This window comes from Pseudorca crassidens, chromosome 7 (genome assembly GCF_039906515.1).
Source record: "Pseudorca crassidens isolate mPseCra1 chromosome 7, mPseCra1.hap1, whole genome shotgun sequence".
Taxonomy (NCBI): domain Eukaryota; kingdom Metazoa; phylum Chordata; class Mammalia; order Artiodactyla; family Delphinidae; genus Pseudorca; species Pseudorca crassidens.
This window is the reverse complement of record NC_090302.1, coordinates 51,674,652-51,692,420: the sequence shown is the minus strand read 5'-3', so window position 1 is coordinate 51,692,420 and position 17,769 is coordinate 51,674,652. Positions and strand designations below refer to the sequence as shown.

The 17,769-nt window shown below is 47.0% G+C and overlaps 1 protein-coding gene across 1 annotated transcript in view; it reads right to left on the bottom strand.

Moving 5' to 3' along the window:
• Positions 1-16,442, bottom strand: part of DMRT1 (doublesex and mab-3 related transcription factor 1) — a 105,502-nt gene extending 89,060 nt beyond the window's left edge. Inside the window, exons 1-2 of the mRNA XM_067744242.1 lie at positions 16,095-16,442; positions 12,204-12,393 (exon numbers count right to left, since the gene is read on the bottom strand). Of these exons, the coding sequence (XP_067600343.1) occupies positions 12,204-12,393; positions 16,095-16,442 (538 nt within the window). The remainder of the gene's footprint in view (positions 1-12,203; positions 12,394-16,094) is intronic.
• Positions 16,443-17,769: the final 1,327 nt, after the last annotated feature.

Below are 17,769 nucleotides of genomic sequence, written 5' to 3'. Positions count from 1 at the left end.
CTGAATGGAGAGTGTATCCCATTCCTCACCTGGCTTATCATATACCCAACAGTAATACTGGAATCTCTAGACCACAGCACCAGACATGAGTGTGAAATGGTTCAATCATTGAGGCCATTAACTTAACCTGAGCTCTGCCCACGGTTATACTGGAATGAGGACAGAGGTTGGAAGAGTGTGAAGAACACATCAGGTCCACTTGGCTCTGGTCTGCTGATGGGGGACCAGACAAGCCACAGGCTCCTCCGCCTGTCCACAGAGGACAGTGACCAGGGCCAGTCCTCGGGCTCCTGGCCTCTACAGCCTGTCCCCAGCTAGTCTCAGCTAGTCTCCTGGCTTGAAATACCAAATAGTGGGGGGGGGGGGGGAACTGCAGCTCATATCACCAAGGGCCAACCTCCACAGTAAATAAGGAACTTCAAGATAGGGGGAGGGGATTCAATAAAAAAAATGAGCAAAGGACATACACAGAAGGCTCACAGAAAAAACATAAATGGTCCTTTAACGTATGAAAAGATTTCAGTCTCACTAACAAAGGAAAAGGGGATTATAAGCTATAGCAACCATATTTGTTTTCTATTGCTGTATGCAAATTTATTATCTTACAGTTTCGTTGGCCCATCGTCTGACCCAGGTCTCTCCAGGCTAAAGTCAACGTGCTTAACTGGGCAGAGGGCTGTTCCAAGCTTCTAGAGAACTCCTGAAGTCTTTGCCTCAGCGCCCCCTTCCTCCATCCTCGAAGCCAGCAACAGTGGTCAGGTCTTTCCAGCTTTGAAACTTCCCAGCATCTTCTGTTGTGACATCTCTGGGGCAGCTGGGAAAGGCTCTCCACGTCCAAGGATTCAGGCCATTAGAATGGGCCCACGTGGAATCCAGGATCACCTCCCCACCTCCAGATCCCTGACTTCACCACATCTGCAAAGTCCCTTTTGCCACGAAGGTAACACCTTCACAGGCCCCAGGAGCCAGGATGTAGCCCTCTCTGGGGGCCATTGTTCTGCCGACCGCACCCACGTACAGCGCTTTACCTTTCAGACTGGTAAAGCCCCCATGGCAACCCCCATAGCACTGGCAATGCCGTGGCAGCAGCTCTCTGGAGGAAGTGCCGTGGACACCATCTACCCAAATTACCTTAAGATAGACCTCCTGTCCTACCAGTTCTTTCCATCTCTACTGTCACCACCCCAGTGCAAGCAGCACCCCTCTGCCTGGGCAACTGCATGGGCTTTGCTTTGCTCCCCCTTGAAACTACACTCCACACAGCAGCGGAGACATTTGAAGAGAGTAAATCAGATCACAGCATTCACTGCTTCAACACTCCAATGACTTCCCGTCGCACTCACCATAAAATTCCAACTCCTTCCCTGGCCTGCGAGGCAGCAAGTCGAAGCCCCCAGTGATGTCACCCTTGCTCACAGCACCGATCACACTGGTCTGCTTCCTGCTCTAAGCACTGTCTCACCTTGGGGCGCCTCCTGCCTGGAAGGCTCTTCCCCCAGACCTTGACTGCAATGGCTCACTGTCCCTTGGGATTTAATCTCCTTAGAGAGGCCCTCTTTCCCTAACCTCCATGTCAACAGCCGCGACCCCTCCAGAACATGGATCTTATCACTCTGTCTCCACAGTGCTCATCACTTTCTGAAAGCATCATACTCACTGGTGGGCCTGATTATCCACTGTCTCCCCTGTTGGACATGTAAGACCCACGAGACAGACGTTTTAGGCACTGCTGTATACCTCATGCCTGGAAAAGGGTCTGACCCAATGCAGTCACACAACGAATATTTGTTGAATAAACGAAAAATAAAATAGAAACACAGATGGAAGAAAGGGAAAAAGGGAGGGAGCGACTCTGGCCCAGACAGCAGACTCACCAGCAAAGATGAATTCAACTCAGTTCAGCAAACAGTTACTAGTGTTTGATGAACCCAATCTGCTTCCCTGAATTAATGTATATCCTGTATTTCAGATAAACTCCCCAACCTCAGGATCAGAGTTAAAGGGTGATGTAAAAACAGGGAGTAGTTTTATAAGTGCTGAGATCAATACCGAAGAGTCAGCTGTTAGTATACACTGGACTGAGCTGACATTGGATGGCTGAAGCAATACCCGAGAACTCTCACTGCCAATAAACATCAGAAAATGTGCTATTACTAGAACACTGAATCAGTATCTTCTTCTGACTACAAACCAGCTGTTTATAGTCTACGTTAAGAGTTTCTTGTGCATTTTTTCTGAAATGCATGCTCAGTGGGACCGTACACTAAGACTGGGTTAGTGATCGTGAAGTCTACTCACAGACGTAAGAGACTAGAGGAAACTGGGTGTGCAGTGTAATCTGGTTCAGCAACAGGGAGCAATATTTATGTGACTTTTCTTAGGGGAATTTTTTTATCAGTTGAAAAGTAAGACACCTTGAGGCTGAAACAGAAATTCAGACCTGCACTTACAGAGTTGCTTGTGACCAAGGCGAAAGGAACCCTGACAAGTCAAGAACCAGCGAGACAGCAGTCAGAGCCCCAGGGGGCCCAGAGGTACCCTCACTCCACTCCCTTGGCTTCATGGCACAACACAGAGCACTCCTAGGCCCAGAGTCCAGATCACCTGGCAGAGGTACAGAATTCACAGTATCCCACATCAGGTGGCAGCTGGCCTTACCCTGGGCCCCCTTCCCTACTAACCTCAGCCCTTTAAGCAACTTCAGAGTCCTCAGGGGCACAAATTAGACCAGCCTATAGAACAAAGAGAGAAGTCAGCAGTGAAGCAAAAACTGTGGGCCTGGGGGAAGAAGTAAGAGGAAAAAAACAAGACGTTGACGAGATAAAAGGAATCATCTCACGTGAGTCTACAGGTGATTCCGAAGGCCAAGAAAGGTGGGTTAGCAGAAGAGGCTGTCCTTAGCCAAAAGTTAATGAGAGGGAGAGAATGGGGAGTTATCACTCAGTGGGTTTAGTGTTTCAGTTTGGGAAGATGAAACAAGTCCCGGAGATGGAAGGTGGTGACGGCTGCACACCACTGTGAAGGTCCTTAATGCCACTGAGCTGTACACTTAAAAACGGTTACAATGGTCCATGTGATGTTAGGCATATTTTACCACAATAAAATCTTTTAAAAATAAGATAGCTAATAAAACAACAGATAGGACAGAAGGGCATCCACGAGATCCAAAGAGTAGTGGGTTGGGTGGCTGAGGGGGTCGTCAATGGACAGGATCCCTGAACCAGCAGATAACCAGGAACCCAAGGGTCAAGGACTCCAGGGGGACACAGTGCAGCAGGCAGGAGAAACTGGTGACACAGATGAGCCTTCTGACATTCCAAAAGTCTCCTACGGCAGCAAACAAGGCCGTACAGCACTACAATGATACCTAGTGTCACCCACCACCTATAAAAGTTTTCCAACGCTATGAATAACTATGGCAGTAAATTCTGAGACCGTCTATGAACTACCCTCTTCCAACTGGCAACGTGAAGAACAGCTGTCTATTCTCATCAGCTCGCGGGTGTTCTCTTCTGCTTTCCACAGGAGTGACGGCGGTTTTCCATTTTCAGAAATCCAAAGATAAAAACTATTCTTGCCAAGTTTCTAGGGCAAGAGAATTCCTTCTCCCTTGTTCTGAGGAAATGCTTGTCACCCAAGGTCTAAAAAGTTGCTTAAGCCCTTGAGAAACAAACCAACGTTTCTACGGGCCAAAAACACAACAAAGAAAATCTGTCACCGGTTCCCTCTATGGTTTAATTCCTCAAACACTATTCCTTTCATTACAAAGTGTATGTGATAATGAGGGAAAAGAGAAAATTTTTAAAAGACTGAATATTAACATATTTCTAGTGATAATAAAATGCAAACCTAGAAAACCCTCCATGATCTAAACTTCTGACCATCAAAGAGACACTGACTGGGTTTTATATCTTTAGCGTTTGCCAGCATGAAGGCATCTTATTGTTCAATTTTAAAAAACTTCACAGGATGAAGGCATCTTACCTTTTTTTTTTTTTAATGTATTTATTTATTTATGGCTGTGTTGGGTCTTCGTTTCTGTGCATGGGCTTTCTCTAGTTGTGGCAAGCGGGGGCCACTCTTCATCGCTGTGCGTGGGCGTCTCACTATCGCGGCCTCTGTTTTTGTGGAGCACAGGCTTCAGATGCGCAGGCTCAGTAATTGTGGCTCACGGGCCCAGTTGCTCCGTGGCATGTGGGATCTTCCCAGACCAGGGCTCGAACCCGTGTCCCTTGCACTGGCAGGCAGACTCTGAACTACTGCGCCACCAGGGAAGCCCGCATCTTACCTTTTAATTCTAAAAAATTTCAGTACGAATCTTCTGGAGCTCTCACACACTGCTGGTGGGAATGTAGTAAAATAGTGCAGCCTCTTTGGAAAATACTGTGACAGTTCCTCAAAAGGTTAAACATAGTGTTACTGTATGACTCAGCAATTCCACTCTTTAATATATACCCAAGAGAATAAAACATATATCCATATAAAAACTGGTATAAAAATGTGATGGAAGCATTACTCATAATAGCCAAAAAGCATAAGCAACCCCAAACTCCATCATCTGAAAAAAACCAAAATACGATTTATCCGTATAGTGGAATATTATTTAGTTTTAAAAAAGGACTAATAAATACATACTACAACGGGGGTACACCTTGCAAACCTGAGGCTAAGTTAAAGAGGTTGCCTATGACCCCAGTGTGGGAGCAGATGGAGAGTGACTACTAATGGTACAGAGTTTCTTTCAGGAGGAGATAAAAATGCTCCACAACTAGATTCCAGGGACGGTGGCACAGCTCTGTGAACTTACCAGAAAACACTGAACTGTACACTTTAAGTAGATGAAGTGTATAGCATGTGAATTTCACCTTAGGCTGTTAAACTACATTTGAAATTTTAGTCATTTAAAAAAATTCAGATACATTTAAAAAATATCACAAAAAATGCAGATTGAACATCAATGATTTTACTCTGATACCTGCAAGTGGGTTCATGATCACTAACACAGTGTTTTAAAACACAACTTCAAATTTAACCATCACTATTCATTTATTCAGCAAAGGTTTACTGACCACATGCTACAAAGCCAGGTACTATACTATGCACATGAGTACATGATGAATAAAAAATGCAATCCCTGCCCTTAAGATTACACGTTCACAAAGCAGACAGCGGTGTAAACCAATCAAATGTTTCTTTGTCTTTTACATATGCTGTTATAAAACTAACTTGTTATTGTACAGCACAGGAAAATATAGCCATTATTTTGTAATGACTTTAAATGGAGTATAATCTATAAAAATATGTTGTACACCTGAAATTAATAATATTATAAGTCAAGGGCTTCCCTGATGGTGCAGTGGTTAGGAAACCGCCTGCCAATGCAGGGGACACAGGTTCAAGCCCTGGTCCGGGAAGATCCCACATGCCGCGGAGCAACTGGGCCCGTGCACCACAACTACTGAGCCTGCGCTCTGGAGCCTGCGAGCCACAACTACTGAGCCCGCGTGCTGCAACTACTGAAGCCCGTGCACCTAGAGCCCGTGCTCCGCAACAAGAGAAGCCACTGCAATGAAAAGCCTGTGCACTGCAACGAAGAGTAGCCCCCACTCGCCGCAACTAGAGAAAGCCCACGCACAGCAACGAAGACCCAAAGCAGCCAAAAATAAATAAATACATACATACATACATACACATATACATATATTGTAAGTCAACTATACTTCAATTAAAAAAAAACTAATTTGTGACTTTAAACCCTGTATTTACCTTTTTCGGTGGGTCTAGATGTTTTCCAAATCTCCTTTCTAGCCAAAGTAGACCAGTAGGCTACTTCCTATGTACTTTGTCATTTTAACTTCTTTACAGAAATACTGTCTACAGAGAATTTCTATCAGGTCGGTTAACTGCTACATTTGACACATAAGCAGAGACTTCCCTTGGAATAAATAAAATTGACTGAGACGCTATTTAAAACACTAGGCTATCAAAATGGTCAGTACTATTCATCTTAAGTGTTTCCTTTCATTTAAGCCTCCAACTCTTGCTTCAGTTTAAGGAGATTTGTTTTGTTAAACATCCTGGAAATTTCTTTGACTCTGAATGTAAAATTGGGGAATGCTTTTACGTGAAGGCCTTTTTAAACCTAATCTCCACATCCTCTATTCTACTTGAAATTGAGAGCTCTGTCTAAAATCAAATGGAGCTCATCTCATATAAGTAGCCAGGACCCTCCAAATATCAACTCTCAAACTAACCTGGATAAAGTGTTTTGGTGTTTCATTTGAAATGCTTCTTTCTGTATAACATGGAAAACTGCAAAGATAAAAATTGAAATATTTCAAATTTAAATAACTCCACAGAAGATTCTAGGGCAGCAAAACTACTCTGTATGCTACTATAATGATGGACACACGTCATCATTAATTTCTCTAAGCTCACAGAATGTACAACGCCAACAGTGAACCCTAATGTAAACTATGGACTCTGGGTGATTACGCTGTGTCCATGTGGGTCATCAATTGTAACAAATGTACCTCTGGCGGGGGATGCTGATAATGGGGGAGGTGTGCATGTGTACGGGCAGGGGTGTATGGGAAATCTCCGTACCTTCCTCTCAATTTTGCTGTAAATCTGTAACTTCTCCAATGAATAAAGTTTATTTATTTACTTATTTATTTATTTATTATGTGGTATGCAGGCCTCTCACTGTTGTGGCCTCTGCCGTTGCGGAGCACAGGCTCCGGACGCGCAGGCTCAGCGGCCATGGCTCACGGGCACAGCCGCTCCGCGGCATGTGGGATCCTCCCGGACCGGGGCATGAACCCGTGTCCCCTGCATCGGCAGGCAGACTCTCAACCACTGTGCCACCAGGGAAGCCCTAAAGTTTATTTTTAAGAAACTTAAGTCAACATGTTCAATTGTTAGCTCCTCAGTCACATTTCTTACTGGTAAAAACTGCATAGGGACATTATTCCATTTTCAAATTACCACACTGCATGTTTGTAAAGCACTTAAGCCCTTCGAAGGCACATAACCAGGACGGCGTGCGTGCCCTACCGGCATGAGCTCTCTCTCTGTGCTGAAGTGGAATTACTGCTAAAGAAGAGAAGTGAAGGAGGGGGTCCCGCCATTATCAGATGCAGACCTGGCTGACCCTTCCAACGGGGGAAAGGTGAGTGAAAGCAGGCCGTGGGCGCTGGGGAGGAGGCCTGAGATGGCAGGAAGCGGCTTGATGTGGAGGAGTGCGAACGTGCGTGTGTGTGGAAGCCCAGGGTGCTCCAGAAGGGAGGCCCCAGGAGATAACATTCAGGTCCTTACTTACAAAGGACACGTATGCAGAACCGAATTCTCTACAATGCAGCCCTTCATCTGACAGCCCTGCACAGAAAAGGAGAGGCAGAGAACTATGCGGACCTCGGCGTGAGCTCTGGATAAAATGGCATTCTACTTGCTGCATAGGCGGCTGGAGGAAAAGCAGAATATAAAATAAAACGAGGAGCCCACATTTCAAAGACGAGGAATGCCTATGAGATTTTTTAAGTCAGTTGATAACTTTCAAAATAAAAAATATATATCTAGGAAGCTAAAATTTAAAAAGTAAAACCACGGAAATAATGCTGAAGTTGCTATTAATTCACCGGCATTTATAACCGGAAGTGCTCACCCTTTTTTCGAGGTGACCCAAAATGGCTGGGAAGAAACCATTTGGTAATCGATAGAGCACCTGTTAGCATATCTGATCCTGCCAGTGTAAGAGACAGCAATGAATAGGGCATTTCTTCAAAAGGTTGTTCCTTCACAGTAACACCCGCGATCACAGATGAAAATAACAACAAAAATATTTTATACCCACGGTGGGAGGAATCGTCAGGCAGTGTTTTGATCCACCTTGGCCAATCTTTGGCTAAGGATCGTAGAGACTTTCTTCTAAGGTGTTATCCTACTCAGAGGGATCAGCTCTCCAAGAGATCAAACAGCAGCTTGGTGAACCCAATTTCCTTCACAGAGGCCTTAGAACTCAGCCAGTAATCTCAGCAATAATTCTCGGGCATTTCTCACTCTCACTTTTGGCACTTTCAGGAGCCAAAAGGAGATAACGAAGAAGCCTCAAGGACATAAACATCCGCTGGATTTCACTAAACCACTGCCCTTGCAGACGCTCAACACCAGGTATGGGAAAGAGAAGGTGAGCAACCCGCCCCCGGGGAAGCCAGGTTGGTGGGCTGCTCTATCCCATGACAACTGCTATAACTTCCACCTCTCACGAGGTAACTGCAAATCCAAGCCTTCCACGTTGATATCATGGAATACTAGGCCGTTAAAAAATTCCAGTTTTAAATGAAAAAAATAAAAACTACACACGGGTGGGAACAATACACTCCCATTATGTTAAATATATAAATTATATATACACATACACACGTATGAAAACGATAAACAGACACGCAAGCTTGCACGTGCAGCTTGTAATCAATGCTGGGATAACAAAAAGAAGACCCTACAGGTTGGGATGGGAATATATTCGTTGAATATGTTTTGTACTCTATAAATGTTTACCGTTTACCTGCATAAAGGTAAATGTTATTTTAAAGGGATCCTTATCTCTGGAAATTGAATACAAGCTACGTATTTGTTAGCAGCACACTACGCAGGAAGCTGGGCCCACTGTGCTGCATAAAACATGAGGAACACTCTTTAGTCCATCTGTCTTGTCACTGCTTCTCTTTCTCTCCCCCTCTCTTCCCCCCTCCCTCCCTCCCCTTCACTGCCCTTTCTGTCTTTCTCCCTCTTTACATTACACAGTTTAATTCTACTGGCATTTCTGTTTTTCTCCTGTGCAAGTCCCAGCCCAGTCCGGAAGTTAATGATCCCAACTCAAGAGCTTTGGTGGAAGTCCTGAGTAATGATGATGGATGGGGCTCCTGCCCCACCATGATGAGCTGGCCCATCTTTCTTGGGCAGGCATAGCCTCCCCGCCCATACATGAGCACAGGAGCGACACATTCTGCTGGCTTCCACACTCCGCTCCCTTGGACTGCTGGTTCAAGACTCCAAAAGGACCCCAAGGTCTATCAGCTCCAGAAGCAAAGAAGGGAATCTGGTCACATCCTCCTTGACCCTGAACTTTCTATCATGCTTCCCTGCTGCTTCTACTTGTAACTTTCCCTATCACCACTCTGAAATGCCCTGCGAGAACTTCTTTGTCATTCTGAACTCCATCTAGCCTGAAATCCTTCTCTAAGGCTTCGCTATCTTGGGGTATGCTATCCAGCTCTGACACCCCTTCCACTGAGGTGCAATGCGGGACAGCAGGCTACACCAAGTTCACCTGTGGTTCCCTACCAAATGCCCAGCATTGACATTTATCCATCACGGCCCTGTCCCTGTATTTCTCCCCGTGAAGACTAGTGGCTGCAACCTTCCATGCCAGCCAAGAATGGCGCTGCCCCTAACAGTGTTCCTATTTGCCCATCAGCCCTAAATCCCTTCTGAGGATTAAACCATAACCTCTAATTGTAACTGTCCATTTTCCAAGGAAACACGGCAACTATTCCCACAGCCTCACTTCACAGGCAGGTGAAGAAATTCATGGGCTTTGGGACCAGACAGACCTAGGCTGAATCCCAGCTTAATTCAGCTTTATTCTGGGGCAGTTTCCTTACCACTGGCTTCCTTATCTGTAAATAGGAATAATAATTCCTACTTTATAAGATGTGTGTGAACATCAAATGAGTTACTCCCCTCTTTACTCCTCTGGAACGTCCCCTATCAGTCCCTCCAGCTGAATCCACCAGGTCTGCCCTGACCCGGTAGTATTTGGTAATTAACCTTACACACAGCTTAAAATCCCAAAGTGCAGGAATCATATTTCTGACAGATATACTCCTTCCTTCTTAAGAAAAGGAAAGTTTAGAAACTGCTGTAAATATATATTATGAGCAACTGAGCTAAAATAAAAGAAAAGAAAATAATACCATTCCCTTTGTTAGCTACAGAATCTGTAGCCCCAGTAACACACACAGGGACAGATACACAGACACAACGACCTGCAGCAGAGATTACAAGTCTATCTCTCACCTGCCTTCTTTGGTGCCCGCTAACCTTCTTCTTTATAATGGTCAAGGCTCCTAGAATCTGCAAAAGCCTCAAAGACCTCATCCCTCATTTTTGAGAAGAGGAAACAATAGGACCAGAGAGCTAAAGTGACTTGTCTAAAGTTGCACAGCTAGTTAAATGACAGCTAGGCAGCTGACAACTTTACCCTGGTGGTTAAGCGCAGCAAACTGAGTAACTCATGAAAAGCTTACTTAAGAGGAACCGCACTGCAAGGCTCCATTTCATGGAGGCTTAGAAGGCTCAAAAGATTCTGTGAACCTCGGCACACGTGTTTAATATGAAATATATGCCTGCATTTGCCAACAGGATGTCACAGATCTTTGTCTGGTGGGTTTCTTAGAGCCCCTGCGTTCTAGACCAGTGCCATTAAATAGAGCTTTGTGAGAAAGGGACATGCGCACTTGCCAGCATGGCAGGCCTCCGCTATATATGTGCCTGTTGAGCATCTGAAATATGGTTAGTGCAACTGAGGAATTAAATGTTTAATTTTTTTAATTTTATGTTTTATTGTGGTTAAACTACACGCAACATGAAATTTACCATCTTAACCATCTTTAAGTGCACAGCTCGGTGGCATTAACTACATTCATAATGCTGTGCAACCACCACCACCATCCACCTCCATAGCTCTTTCCCTCTTGGAAAACTGAAACCCTATACTCATTAAACAATAACTCTCTATTCCCCCCTGCCCCCAGCCCCTGACAACCACCATTCTACCTTCTGTCTCTCTGATTCTGACTACTCTAAGTATGAGTGGAATCATGTGTTTCTGGGACTGACTTGTTTCACTTAACATAATGTCCTCAAGGTTCATCCACATTGTAGCATGTGTCAAAATTTCCGTCCTTTTCAAGGCTAAGTAATTTTTTGACCACATTTTGCTTACCATTCATCTGTCAGTGGACACTTGAGTTGCTTCCACATTTTAGTTATTGTGAATAATGCTGCTATGAACATGGATATACAAATATCTCTTTAAGACACTGTTTGCAATTCTTTTGGGTATGTACTCAGAAGTGGAATGGCTGGATCACGTGATAATTCTATTTTCAATTTTTGAGAAACCACCATACTGTTTTCCACAGCAGCTGCACCATTTTACATTCCTACCAACTGTGCACAAAAGTTCCAATTTCTCTACATCCCCACCAATCTTGTTATTTTCTGTTTTTTGATAGTAGTCATCCTCATGGGTGTGAGGTGATATCTCATTATAGTTTTGATTTGCACTTCTCTAATGACTAATGATATCAAGCATCTTTCCTTGGGCTTTTGACCACTTGTATATCTTCCTTCGATGAATATTTTAATTTTATTTCACTGTAATCAACTTAAATAGCAAAATGTGGCTAAGGGTTTCCATACTGGACAGTGCAGCTCTAGAACACCATAATTCTTGAGGTAATTTGGAGACCCAGTGCAGTAAGCATAGTGAGCTCTGAAGACAGATGGACCAATTCAGATACTTTCTAGTTCTTCAGATGTAGCCAGTCACTTAAAATTTTTATACCTAAATTTTCCCACGGTATAAAATAGGATTAATACTTCCTTCTTCTAAGAATGAAATGAAATGAATCGGCATACATGCAGCCACTGGTATAATCTTAGTACCTGGGAGAGAATTGAAGCCAATGGACACGCCTTGCCTCAACTTCAGTATCCACTGGTAGCTGACACGTAGGATTTGGCTTTTTTAGACAGTCTCCCCAGATGGACTTCAGTCCTTTCCAGAGAAATGGACTTTCATTCTAGGAAACAAGGATCTTTAGCTCCCGCCAAGAGGACCCACAAATGGAAGGGGCTGACTGAGATGAAATCTGGACTCTCACTTCTCTGGGATTCTGTGATGCTGACCCTGCCCAGATTCAGCCTTGACAAATAACCAACAGAAGAGTGAAGCCGTCAAACTTCTGGTTTTTTATTTAGGCCCACCTCCTTTGTGAGGCCGTCAAAAACAGACCTTCAGAAGGGAGGATCTTCTAAGAACCCTCTAAGCTTTGAATGTGCTCTGGGGCTCAGGACCTTCCCGAGACTCTGTTTCTGTGGCCACGCCTTTCATCCCTCCATCCCAGCCACAGGCTTACCTGCCGCTGCCGCGGGCGGGGTCGGGGTGCTGGCCGGCGGGGTCTGCGAGGGGCTGCTGCCCTCAGTCATCAGGCATGGGGTGCTGCTGTCGTTCTCCCTCTTGACGAGCAGCTCGGCCGCGCTGGGCAGCGGGATGGGGTGGCTGATGCCCAATTCCTCCTCCTGGGCCTGCTGCCGTCTCAGGGCCACCTGGAAGCACAGGGCAGTGGGTCACCCTCCAGCACCCCAGAGTCACTCAGTACCGCTTTGCCAAAGCCATGGAAGCCCCATCCATCCCAGGGTGAGGCCTGAGAATCCCTCCTTGCTTTTTTTTTTGCGGTACGTGGGCCTCTCACTGTTGTGGCCTCTCCCGTTGCGGAGCACAGGCTCCGGACGCGCAGGCTCAGCGGCCATGGCTCACGGGCCTAGCTGCTCCGCGGCATGTGGGATCTTCCTGGACCGGGGCACGAACCCGCGTCCCCTGCATCGACAGGCGGACTCTCAACCACTGTGCCACCAGGGAAGCCCCCTCCTTGCTTTTTAAAGCTACCCAGGTAACTCTGAGATGCAGCCAAAGCTGAGAGATGGTTTCCAGCCAGAGTCCCTGGCCCACAGTAAAAGCACTCCTAAAATGTCCCTTAAACAAGTGAGTATGTAGAGCAGCGGGAAAGGCTGGATGAGAAGCTGCGGAGTCAGCAGAGGCATTCAGCGTGAGGAGAAGCCAGCACGGAGAGACTAGGAAGGAAGGAGAATGGGGTCACTCACTCTTTCCTTCCACAGATGTGTCAAAGGCTGCTGTACCGGGAACAGCGACCAGCAAGATACAGCAAGGTTAGATTAGTTCCCAAGGTACTCACTGTTTAAAAGGAGAAGCAGGAAACAGGCAAACATGCAACTGCAACTCAAGACAAAACGTGGTAAACACCACAGGACAGGCATACACAGATCCTCCCAAAGAAACCGGGGCAAAAACGGCTTTAAGTGTAAGTATAAGCTGCAGGTGGTACTGGAACGGGGCCTTGAAGAATAGGATGAGTGGGGCTTGACGGGCAAGGATGAAGGGGCAGAACGACCCGGAATAAGGGAGCAGGGTAGGCAGGGAAGGCAGGGGCTGCTCAGGAAACCTTGCAGAGCCCTGTTCTCTGTGGTGGAGGGAGCACATACAGAAGTAAAGGGGAAAAGGGGGCTGGAATACAGCGCTGAAGTCTCAGGAGAGAGAGGCTGGAGGTGGAGAGAAAGGGAGAGGACACGTGCCGTATTCCAGGCAGGAGGGAAGGAGATTCAAGTGGGGGCTAGAAAGGACGCAGCGTACCTAAGACACTCCTCATCGTCCCTCTTCTTTTAAATAACATTGTTTAAGGTTTAAAAAAGAGGTGTCAAGAAAATAAATTGTATTGTGGCTTACTACAAATAACAAAAATGGAGACTTTCTGTTGAAACTGACCATTGGTAATAATGAAATGAGAAAGGGAAGCACCTGTACCTCAGAGGCCCAAATACAAGCCGAAAGTTGAAATCAAAACGGTAAACCAGAAACACAACTACAATGTACACATTGTCTTAGGAATACCGTAGTCCAAACTTAGAAAAATGATTAATTTGTAAGTAATTTTACTCATAACAAGAGGAGTCTTCAACTTTAAAAATATCCTTGAATAATCCATTAAGATTAAATAATTAAGCTTAATTCTTGAATTTTCTCTTATTAACCAAGAAGTTTAGGAACAGAACATTAAAGATTTGACCACAAATTTTTTAAAAGAATACCCATGAACTTGTGAAGTATGTCAGTGCAAACTTAGACCCTGGTTTACACGGATCCCATGCATGCACAAAACATACAGGGTATTACATAGTCCATAAGCTTAAAACACTTTTACAAAGACCTCTCAAGCGTTCTTAGGAAATGTTATTCAAATAGGGAAGGCGGGGCAATTGATTTAAAATGCAATTGTTTTAGAGTCAGATCTAAGATCAATTTCAAACTATTTTAGAATGACTCAAAATGCCTGTTACATGAATGTTAAAGGATTTCATTCAGCACAGCACAAGCCTTCTGGTGTGGAAAATAGTGAAGTTTCATACTATAAAAGTAATCTTGGGGCTTCCCTGGTGGCGCAGTGGTTGAGAATCCGCCTGCTGACTCAGGGGACGCGGGTTCGTGCCCTGGTCCGGGAAGATCCCACATGCCGCGGAGCGGCTGGGTCCGTGAGCCATGGCCGCTGAGCCTGTGCTCCGCAACGGGAGAGGCCACAGCAGTGAGAGGCCCGCGTACCACAAAAAAAAAAAAAAAAAAGTAATCTTGAGTTGCTTTTGTTTTTAACAAAGCAAACATCCTCCTTCCAAGTTACTACGCCTATTAATACAGCTTATTCAAAATTAATGGCCCTACTTGAATATATATTTTTATTATTTTGAGGACAATTCCTCTCCCAAGCATACTCTCCATATTAAATATTAAAGCCAACAGGTAAATGTTCAGAAAACTTTTCTACCTACAAATACAATTTAAATGTTCATAAGGTTTTTTTTCAGTAAACTCATTATGATGCATTTTAATGCTACACTCAGTGTATTCTTTTCATCCATTACAGATTAAGATAAAAGTCTATAAAGAAACTCAGTAAAACAACCTATATTTCCATGAGTGCACTCGCAGTCTGTGAAGCCAAAATATGTCTAGTTTAAAACATTTCAAAATTGGATGTACATAAAAAGTATAATCTCTAAGCATTTGTGCACTCCTGCTCAAGGATCCTAAATCATTTTCAATGGGGGCTATTTACCCATTCCTAACCGAAAGTAGCACATAGTAAGCATTTCTTTGGTATCTTTTCATTTTAAATAACCTGTTTTAAAAGGATGAAACAGCTTTTAGCGGGAAAGAATGTATATTATTCTCTTCTAAAAATCATTTTAGGATACCAACGACGTTAACCATTTCCGTGAAGGTGCTAAATTACTGCCCAGCTTAGGATGCTTTAAAAAACTAACACACTCCATGAACGGTAGACAAAACCTCAAACTCTTGCATCTACTCCTCTGCGTAGATTTTAAAAAATTCTTAGGTGTGTTTTAAAACACACTCAAAGTAATTTGTACTTTAATAACTTCGGTAGAGACAGCAAATTTTAAAAGGCTAATGAAATTTCCGTAGTGCTCAAAATGGCTTAGACACTCAACCTGGATCCACCCGGGCAAATACGAAAAATGCGCCAAGAGCACAACGAGGACCACGCCACCCTGGCGTCCGTTACAGCGCCTTTTCCAGAAAAACAAAGCCTCTCGACGCGTTTTGCGGATAAGCAGCAGCCAGCCGGGTCTCCGCTTCGCCCTAACCAGTAGCCAGAGCGGGCACCCTCCTTAATATAAGCGCACCTCTCTGCTCGAGGCGGAGTCAGGGATCCCACTGAACCACGAGGGGGCAAACCCCCCAACTCTGCTCAGAGAGCGAGGTCAGAGATCCCGGGGGGCCCCGAAGGCGCAAACCGCGAAACTCTCTGCCAGAAGCGGGGTCGAAGATCCCGGGGAGCCTTCCCCAGCAGTGCGAACCCCGCAACTCTCAGCTCTGAAAGGGAAATCAGACATCCTGGGGATCCTCGGGACCCCCGGGACCGCCGAGACCCACGAGGGGGCGAACCCCACAACTCCTATTGGAGGGAGGGGTCAAGGATCTGGAGCCGCCGGAGCAGAGTAAACCCCGCACCTCCCTGCTCCATCGGAGAGTCCAGGCCCTCCGAGAGCGGCGTCGGCGCGTGGCTGGGAGCCCGGGCCCCGAGCGCGCCGCGGCTGTCGCGAAGCACCGCCGCCTTCTTCCCGAACCCGCGCCCCCCCATGGCGCCCGCCTGGTCCGAGGGGCTTTACCCAAAAAGTTAAGGGCTGAACCCCGTTTCCGGGGCGCCCGCACTCACCTGCGCGGCCATCACGCGCTGTCTCTCTGCGATCAGGTTGCATTTCTTGCACTGGCATTCCCGCCACATGCAGAAGCGTTTGTGGCCCTTGAGCGCCGACGCGTAGCCGTGGTTCCTGCACCGCGCGCACTTGGGCAGCCGCGGGGACTTCTTGCTCGCGGCGGCGTCCATGCCCGACGCCCCCGAGCCTGAGCCGCCGCTGCCCCCGGCGCCCGCGCCGCCCGTGGTCCCGAGGAGCGCCCCGGACGCTTTGCCGAAGCCCCCGGCCTTGCCCTGCGGTGGTGACCCAGGGGCGTGCGGGGCCTCCGACGGTGGCGAAGCCTTGCTGTATGCGTCGTCGTTGGGCATGGTGCCCCAAGGAGATGCGCAGGGACTCTCCGGTGGCTGCAAGGGGAGCACCCAGCCGACGGCAAGGCTCCCGAGAAGGAGGCGCAGGAGGCGTACGCGCTGCAGCCGGAGGTGCAGCTGGAATGGCGAGGTCGGGACTCGCAACGCCCAGAGTGGTGGGGGGTTGTGCCCGTTTGTTTTTTTTTTTCCTTTTTGCGCGCGCGCGGCGCAGAACTTTTGGATACTTTTCAGAACGTTCCCGGGATTGCCTGCGCGGGAGAAGGCGCGAGGAAGCGCGGCCACGCCCACCGCCCCCCAATTCTAGGCACCGAGCTCCCGCTGCGTGCAAGCTTGCACAGGCTGCAAACACCGAGGGCACTGCTGCAGAGCCACTGCAAACGCACACCCGGAGCAGAGGTGCTCGGGGATTGTGTGATCCCTGGACGCTCAGCGTGCCCAGGCCGGGCTGCCCTAGCACGCTGCACGGAGGAAGCTGGGCTTCCCAGCTCAAGAAGGTTGCTGTGCATCTTAGTCGTGAAGGCTGCTTGGAGGAGGGGCAGACCACCCTGTGGGATCCTCCAGCTCCCTTCCCCCCAGTGACGCCATTTTCCAAGCTCGACAGGGCAGACTTTGAAAGAAGCCAGCCAGAAAGTGGTTTCTTTCTCATTTAAGAGAATTAAGTATGAGGTGGAAGGCCTGAGAAGAGTCTCTGCGCTTATAACAGCAAATAAGCTCCTCAGTGTGCGGGGGTTAAGCGCGCCCCACATTGGGCCTTTCTGTTCTCCAGTTACCTCTTCCTGCACCTGTGCTCGTTTGCTCACAAAATCGCCACCCGCTGGCTCCAGATAACTTTCAAATCTGGAGTTCCAGTCCTTCTTGCTTCTTACTTCAGGGGCATGCAGCTTCTTGCCTTTGAGGCAACTTCGCTTAGGACCTGCAGGCACTGGAAACTCGGTCTTCTAAAAACCTCTGTTGGGGTGGGGGTGGGGTGGGATGTAGACATTTATCAGAATTCATTCCATACTTAAGATCTGTGCTTTTTTTTTTTTTTTGTGGTACGCGGGCCTCTCACTGTTGTGGTCTCTCCCCTTGCGGAGCACAGGCTCCGGACGCGCAGGCTCAGCGGCCACGGCTCACGGGCCCAGCCGCTCCGCGGCATGTGGGGTCTTCCCGGACCGGACGAACCCGTCCGTGTGCCCTGCATCGGCAGGCGGACTCTCAACCACTGCGCCACCAGGGAAGCCCAAGATCTGTGCATTTTAATTATTCCTCCCCAAACCCAAATCCTCTTACAGCCTTCCCTGCACCTCTACCCCCAACCATGTTTGTCTTCTGTCTTTGCACTTGC